A 7,526-nucleotide genomic window follows, 5' to 3' on the forward strand; every position below is an offset into this window, starting at 1 on the left:
CATATTTTTTCCTATTAAACTAAATAAAAAAACAAAACAAAAAACAAATAAAGACTAACTGTAAAATTGCAGTACTTTTAATTTAAGAGCATTTTTTATGCAACCTCGGTATTATTTATTGTGTGGGATTGTAAAAGCGGGACTCTTAAATATAAAGTTTTATTATGCAATTTTACTAGAAATCCAGCAGTTAAAAAAAAATGCGGCGGCTCTTGGAGTTAATTGGTACTGCGCATCTACGCTGCATATTACGGTAAGCCGGTGAGACAAACAAAGGCACAGCCCAGTCCTAGCTCGCAACAGTGACGTCAGCGCGCCGCTGCGGTGCAGTGACGCGCGGCGATTGGGTGAGCGCGGAGCTAAAGTGTGCAGTAGAGTAAAAAGACAAGAGGCGGACAACAACAGCTGCGACCGTATGAAGCAAACTAAAGACACACTCGCACTTTTGAGGCTCACACGATAAAGATTCGGGTAAGGAGTCGTTTTTTGTGGAGTCATTTCCTTACAAACGCTGCTAGCTAAGGTTGGCCGGAGCAGCTTCCGCCCTTAAGGAACTTTCTTTTGTCCTCTTCAGTCAACAACAAAACAAGCGAGAGAGTGTGTTTACCGAAGAAGAAGGTGTATTGGTTAATTTAGCAACAGTCAAGTATCAAATCCTTATTAATAACACCAAATACAGGCCCGTGTTGTCAAAACAAGTCTGGTATCTTGTGGGTAGTTAAAGTGAAATACCTTTGGACCGGCCAGTATCAGAGGCATTAAAAAGAAAGATATAGCCCGCTGGGTGTGCTCTGTGGCTGTTCCACCGATACAATGAATTATCCCATTTTACGAGTCTTAGGTATATTTACACATAATTGGGTAATGTGTTATATGACAATAAAATTGCACACTTGCAATATAGCAACTTTTTGCAGTGCAGTCTTCTGTTAGAATAAGATGTAAATTTAAAAACATAATCAATTTATCATTGTGGGGTTTTTTTCTATATCTGCTTGAAAGGTCAAAGGCAGAGCAACGCCAGTATTAACCTGCTGCGGTCATAACAATATTGATCTGTTATGTGCATGCACTTAAGGACACACTGTCATTTCTTTAACCGTTTTTGTCGTTCATATTTCCAACACCACCCTATCTCTCCAGATGTCAGGATGGCTGCAAACTTCAAAATTTCAGACAGTGATTCAGAGGCATCAGAGGAGGTAGGGGAAGGAGAAAACCAACAGTCAGCAGGACAAGCTCAAGAAAGCAAGCCCCAGACGCTTTCCCTTCCTGTAACCAAAACGACAGGTAGGAACACAAAATAAATTGTCTGATATACGGTGGAATAGCCAACCCCTTTGGACCATATCAACACTTAAAATTGTGCATAATTAGATTTGTGGATTAGTGATAACTCCCCAGCTCACGCGTTCAGATGTGGTCACTTTGCACCCGGTTTCCAAAACAACAGCCAAGGCCACAATGCTTGAGGCTTTCAGGCGATCTCCCACAAACCAGAGGGTGACATCGCTGTGGCTTCCTCTTTCTGTTATGTACAGTTTGAATCACGAGGTAGAACTGGGGGGGAAGCAAGGGATGTCCTTATTACAGTATGATATTAATTTTGGTAAGCAAACAAAAAATAGACTTAAAACACACTTGCTGAAAAGCTGATTGGTTTGTTTGTGTCTTTTAGTACAACCCAACCAGTGGCACGCACTTGGCATGAGGGGTGCAATTATGCGAACAGATTAAAACACTGTTTTTTTTTGTATATGGTTGTAAACATGTTTATAGCTGCAGTATTTATTTTTTTTAACTGTACTTTAAGAGGGCAAGCTGTTGGGACTTGTGCACTGGCTTTACTGTTCAGCCCTGGATGTTGCACCTTGTTGTATGTTGTGGATTAACTGAGCAGAAGTTCTGATGGCAAAACATATATTGCAGCATACGTTACCACAGCCTGCTCTAGATGAGATCCCCCCCCACCCCTTTATTTAGCCATTTCTTGGCTGTATCTGTAGAGAAGTTTAGAATATATCCTTTCTCCTTATTTTTCTTGAGATGCATTCTGGGGTGGGACATTAAAATGAGGTTGCGTTGTAAGCTAACCTGTTTTGCATTTTGAATTGCTTCATTCAAAGCACTATAGGAGGATGTTTTGGCTCTTTTTTTTACCGTGCAGCTGAAAAGAGCCAAAATAACAGTGTACAATAACAGTCGCTGGTCGCAGAGACAACTAATGATTTAAATTCCTCTATTCCTACATTACTCTTTATTTCCTCCTTTCTATCTGCCTTACATTAAAACACTCTGAACCCATCTCACTTTTCCTTTTTCCATTTAGCTGCTGGAAGGCTCAGGGTGAACTCAGAGTCCCACACTTCCTCAATTGCCAGGGATGAGGAGCTCATGGCTAGAGGGGAGGATGAGGTCTGTACTCCCACAGAGGGAGACCCATTCAGGCGAAGGTCAAAGTCAGCTCCCCCTGCTCTGTGGGCTGCCAAGAAGTACGGCAGGCAGCTTCGACGAATGAGTGACGAGTTTGACAGCTTACTAGATAAAGGGGTAAGAATGGGAGTGAGTCAAGGCTTAAATTAGTTTTTTGGGGGAAAAAAGATGGTGATGATAGGTTGCTAACTTGACATTGTTCCTCTTTCACTGTGCAGGAGATGAAGGTCAAGAAGCTGCACCACTCTAAAACCTGGTGGAGCTATCTCTTTAGTCACCAAGAGACTGAAGGAGAGAACAACCATCTTGAAAACCACAACCAACGCACTGAGTAAGCACTGAGAGGACAAGGATACAAGGTCCGGAGGAGCGGATTGGGGAAACTGTAGCCGAGAGACAATATTTAAGATCAGAACAAGACTGAAGAGGATTTGGCTCGATCAAAAAGAGTGGGACGTGCAGTAAAAAGCAAAAAAGTACATGTTCAGTGAATCCCATCATAGTCATGCCATTTTATGTCATTGTTAACTACCTTTAAATAGAACTTTTGTACTCGTGTTGAGTGTGGTGTAAACAATGTTATTGGGAAGTCCACTGTGGAATTGAAAGGCAGTGATGAGGAGGAACTGCTGCCGGAATCCTGCAAAACGGATAAAAAGATGGGCCGAGAGAGGGGCTATAATCTCTTCTAAACACACAAACAAAGCCTTGTTTAGTCGTAGAAGAGACGCTCGGTTTAAAGACGCTTAGCATTACAGTTGTCTCTCACATTGACATTGCACGGTGTGCTGTGTATGGAGAGAGGAATAACACCTGACTACTGAAGGCCAAATTGAATGCTGTTAGATTTTTTTTTTTCCTTCCTGCTTTCCTCATTTTCATGAGGAAATCTCCAGAAGCTGTTCGTGTTTGACTTGCACGCTCATATTGTGCCAAAACGATCTGCCAGCAACAGGAGACAGTACTTTTTTCTTTCTTTCTTTTTGGGATTCGGTTTAGGCCTCTTCTTAAACAACTGTACTCAACTATCATCTGCTTTATATCACAAATTTATCCCAAAAAAAAAAAAGGAAAAATCTTTTACAAGGACAATCTCTGATGCAGAAGTAATATCTTTTTTTGTAAAACTTCAGGGATAATAGCTGAGGGCGTTAAACAGTAAGGCACAATCCAATATGAATATGTTTTTAAAGCCTTGGACGAGCATAAACAAACAATTGAAATTTTTATGTGTAAATATTTTAACATTTTATGAAATGGTAAAGGGTGGGGAGGGGGTGAGTAAGATGGTTTAGCCAGATTTTATTAACGAAGTTACCGTGCTGTTAAGCTCGGCTAACCCAGCAATAGGCAGTGTACAATCCATGGCTGTTGTGATAAATGTTGCGTGCTGAGCTCTCGGTGCATGGGTGAATACAGAGTCCAGTCACATTAAAAATGAGGGATTTCCACTTGCTTTTTGCTTGAAGGATTTTCAGGAGAAATCACATCCTGATGTTTTTTGTTGTTTATTTTGTTTTTAATCAGTTTAAATGTGAGTTGATCACTTTGACCTGTAAGGGGATGTGATTAAAATGGGCTCATAAACTCTCATGCCTTAGCTTTAGAAGTGCTGATCTGATGCCAGCTTTGCTGGTGTTTTTTAGGCACGTAAGGCGCATAATATATATGCTTTATGGAAATTCTAACTAAGGGCAAAGATCAGCATTTCTGTGCAGCTCGGTAAACATGAGTGGGCTACTTGTGGCTTGTTTATAAATACGTGATTGCTGAAAATGATAGTGGGTTTGTTCAAGTTGTCTTATTCTTCCTTCCTCTCGACTTGTAGCGTTGAGTTGTGAAGTGCTCGGGTGTGCAGGCATTTATATGGTTTTCAAATTCAAAAATATATATATGCGTATATAAATATATATAGCTTGGTTTTTAATCAGAGAATTCCAGACAATCAAACGGTGGCAACTTTACCTGACACTCATCCTGTTCTACCATCCTTTTGGTCACATGTGTCTTGACTGGTCATTTGTCAAATTTAAACTACTTCCCATTATAAAAAAGGGATGAGGAGTTTTCTGATATCAGATTTCTAGAGACACGAGTGTTTAAGCAAGAAATAGCATTTTGCATTTTAACACGTTAGACCCATGTTATCCAATTGCAGGGAGTGCACACACAGTTTTGAGAACTCTGGGTCAGATTATAAAGCTTTACTCTGCTGAAAATAAAGATCAGATGGAATTTAAATGAATTTAATGTTGCAAAGAACTGCCTTGAACATGCTGTGACCTGTGACGCCGCATAGCCAGCCTCGTCTGTTTACCCAATTACAGCCTTAAACTTCACTGCTCGCTTTCACAAGTTACACTCAGAGGAAAAACAGAAAGCACAAAAATGTCCCGGTGCATTTACTGTCATGAGATTTTTAAGTGACACACGCGTACACTATAAAATGGCTGATGTGGAGTTTGGCAACTCTTTTTGACTTTAAACATCCGTGACAGTGAACACACCCCAAACCTGCCTGGGCACCTGGATTTTTTGCAACCATCCTTAGTATTACTTGAATCTGGAGATGTGTGTGTGGAGAAAATAAAAATTTAATATTACTTTTTTTTTCTTATTTTGGTTTCTTTTTCAGTTTTAATGACTTGTAAATGTATTTTCTCTACAACTGTGAAAACTCTGGTCTAAATAAATAATTTTAAGAGAGCTTTTAAAAGGTATTTTGTTCTTTTAATTGTCTTTACACAGGTTTAGAAGACCTTTGAGTTATGTTCAATGGAGATTTCTGGTTAGTCAAAGATATTAGGCAAAGGAAAGGCAAGAGATTATGAAGAATAAGGAGCAACAGTTAAACTGACAGATATGTAAAAGTTTTCGTTATCCAATAACAAAGGGAAAGGTTCTCACTAAGACATGGCTTATGGTTGACAATAAAGTCATGTGATGGGTGACGTTCCATAGATTTAGAGTTCATACCACAATATGCTGTATTTTTGTCTTGAAATTAACAAAGTGTCGACACAAAACTTGTAACAGCTTTAAAAAAAAAACAACCCAACCCCCCCCCCCCCCCCCCCTCCAAAAAAAAACCCAAAAAAAACTACCACTGTAAAACTGAAGACAAAAAGGCATCATGGAGGACACAAGCTGGTGTTTCAGGCGACCCCTGACGGATCCCAGCAGTACTTCTGTCCACAGTCCAAAGCTGACAGTCTGTCCATGTCTGCGTCGCTCAGTGTAAAGTCAAAAAGTCTGGCGTTCTCCTGTATTCGGTCTGCGTTTGATGACTTTGGGAGCACAGCGACACCCTGCTGCACCGCCCACCGCAGCAGCACCTGAGGAGAGGGACAGAAGAACCTTAAAATGTTTGCAATAAAAACAAAGGTATACCCAAGATAGCAGAGCGAGTGGGCTCACTTGTGCAGGGGTGCGTTGGCACTGCTTTGCCACCTCCAGGACCACAGGGTCAGTAACCAGATCTCCTTGGCCTAAGGAGGAATATGCTTGGAAACAGACTCCATACTCCTCACAAACACTCTTCAGCTCTGCTTGGCACAGACGTGGGTGAAACTCTACCTGAAGAACACAAAAAAAAACGTGAGATTTCAAACAGCTGCTAATGTCTTTCACTGTCCTCCATTCAAACTCCTGCACTGTACCTGTAGAACTGCAGGGGGGACTTTGCAGCTCTGCATTAGTTCTCTCATGTGAGCCACTGTATAGTTGGACACTCCAATGGCCTTCAGCTTCCCCTGGCCATGCAGCTCCTCCAGCGTGGCCCAACTCTGAGCTCGGTTTCCTGGGATCAAATATTTATTAGGACCTCATCTCTGCCGTTACTCAATGCCTGCTATGTTGCAGTGGAGGAATGAGAGAAGACAGCTTGAATGGGTTTTGTGCAGTTAGTGCAGCAATGAAATATAGATCACTCGAAACACCTGGAAAAAAAAAAGTGGAGTCTACCTGGGTTGCTCTGATCAGCCACTGCTAGACCCTGCGTGCCAGGCCAGTGAATCAAATAGAGGTCAATGTAACCCAAGTCCAGCTGAGACAGGCTGTGAAGGGCACCTTCCATAGCCCGCTCACCCTGATCCTTAGGGCCCAGCTTACTGAAACACAGGAAGAGAAACAGGGATCTGAATGAGCAGCGCAACACCTCAAGTCAGCTTTAGAAGCCCCAATGTGTTCTCTTAGAAATCATGTGTCAACTTATGCTTTAGAAGCCTGTGCATCACCTGGTTATGAACACATCCTGTCTGGTCAAGCCATGCTTGTGCAGGAGCTCCCTCAGGGATCGGCCCATGTCGGCTTCATTCCGGTAGACGGCTGCACTATCAAAGGCCCGGTAACCCGCAGCCAGGGCGGCATCCACGGCGCGATACACTTCTTCAGAGCCGTGCAACTTGTAAGTCCCCAACCCCAGGAGGGGCATTTGAACCCCAGTATTCAGGGTAACAGAGGTGGTGGTGGTGGACGACATCCTGGACTGCAAGGCCCTTCTTTACTTTGCACCCTGTTAGGAATAACTGGTTTGCCAAGCTCTATCAAAGACGGATAGAGAAAGTGAGTTTAGCTGGTTTTCTGCTGCCCTTTGCCCCATTTTGTGTGTTACATCACTGGAAAATTGCTTGAAAGCACTTCCTTAAACTTGGTAACAATACAGATTTTATCTTGTTCCACTAGAGACTTTTTGGTGCTTCTCTAACGCAAAATAAGAAAGGCAAGCAACACGAAGATGTAAACTAACATCACTAATTTAGCTGGTCACAGTGTATGAAGACTATGACACTTGAAGAGCACTTTTAATAATTTCTGTAGGCAGACACGTGGACATTACAATGCAGGAAGGGGACGGTATACTCTAATATATAAACAATTTTACGTGAAAAATATTTCCACCCCACCTTTTTTTCACCTCAAGTGACTTCTTTAGGAAAGGCGGTGCATACACTGGCAGTGTCCTCTCAAAGAAATTACTAACAAGTTATAAAGCAAAGGTAACTTCCAGCATGAGCACAGTTTCCTACTACTAGCTACCATGTGTGGTCAGCTGACAGTCACGTGACAGTTGGGTCGGTTTTCGCCGTCACCAT

The 7,526-nt window shown here is 42.1% G+C and overlaps 2 protein-coding genes across 3 annotated transcripts; one reads left to right on the forward strand and one right to left on the reverse strand.

Annotated features, from left to right (window-relative positions):
* Positions 1–312: 312 nt before the first annotated feature.
* On the forward strand, positions 313–5,149 carry badb (BCL2 associated agonist of cell death b). Its single transcript, XM_085267216.1, has 4 exons — positions 313–471; positions 1,144–1,290; positions 2,330–2,550; positions 2,652–5,149. The coding sequence occupies exons 2-4, from the start codon at positions 1,152–1,154 to the stop codon at positions 2,766–2,768; spliced, it is 477 nt and encodes a 158-aa protein (XP_085123342.1). The 5' UTR covers positions 313–471; positions 1,144–1,151; the 3' UTR covers positions 2,769–5,149.
* A 362-nt stretch (positions 5,150–5,511) lies between these two features.
* LOC146580456 (uncharacterized) lies at positions 5,512–7,486 on the reverse strand. Of its 2 annotated transcripts, none has more exons than XM_085267218.1 (6): positions 7,349–7,486; positions 6,669–6,974; positions 6,397–6,542; positions 6,093–6,232; positions 5,851–6,009; positions 5,512–5,768 (listed from the first exon to the last, which is right to left on the reverse strand). In XM_085267218.1, the coding sequence occupies exons 2-6, from the start codon at positions 6,911–6,913 to the stop codon at positions 5,589–5,591; spliced, it is 870 nt and encodes a 289-aa protein (XP_085123344.1). In that variant the 5' UTR covers positions 6,914–6,974; positions 7,349–7,486; the 3' UTR covers positions 5,512–5,588. The 2 variants fall into 2 exon arrangements, with proteins under 2 accessions (XP_085123344.1, XP_085123343.1); XM_085267217.1 differs by having other exon boundaries at positions 7,338–7,479.
* Positions 7,487–7,526: the final 40 nt, after the last annotated feature.

This window comes from Mchenga conophoros, linkage group LG3 (genome assembly GCF_057382185.1).
Source record: "Mchenga conophoros isolate Kocher_MC1m ecotype Shallow Benthic linkage group LG3, M_conophoros_male_GT1.1, whole genome shotgun sequence".
Classification (NCBI taxonomy): domain Eukaryota; kingdom Metazoa; phylum Chordata; class Actinopteri; order Cichliformes; family Cichlidae; genus Mchenga; species Mchenga conophoros.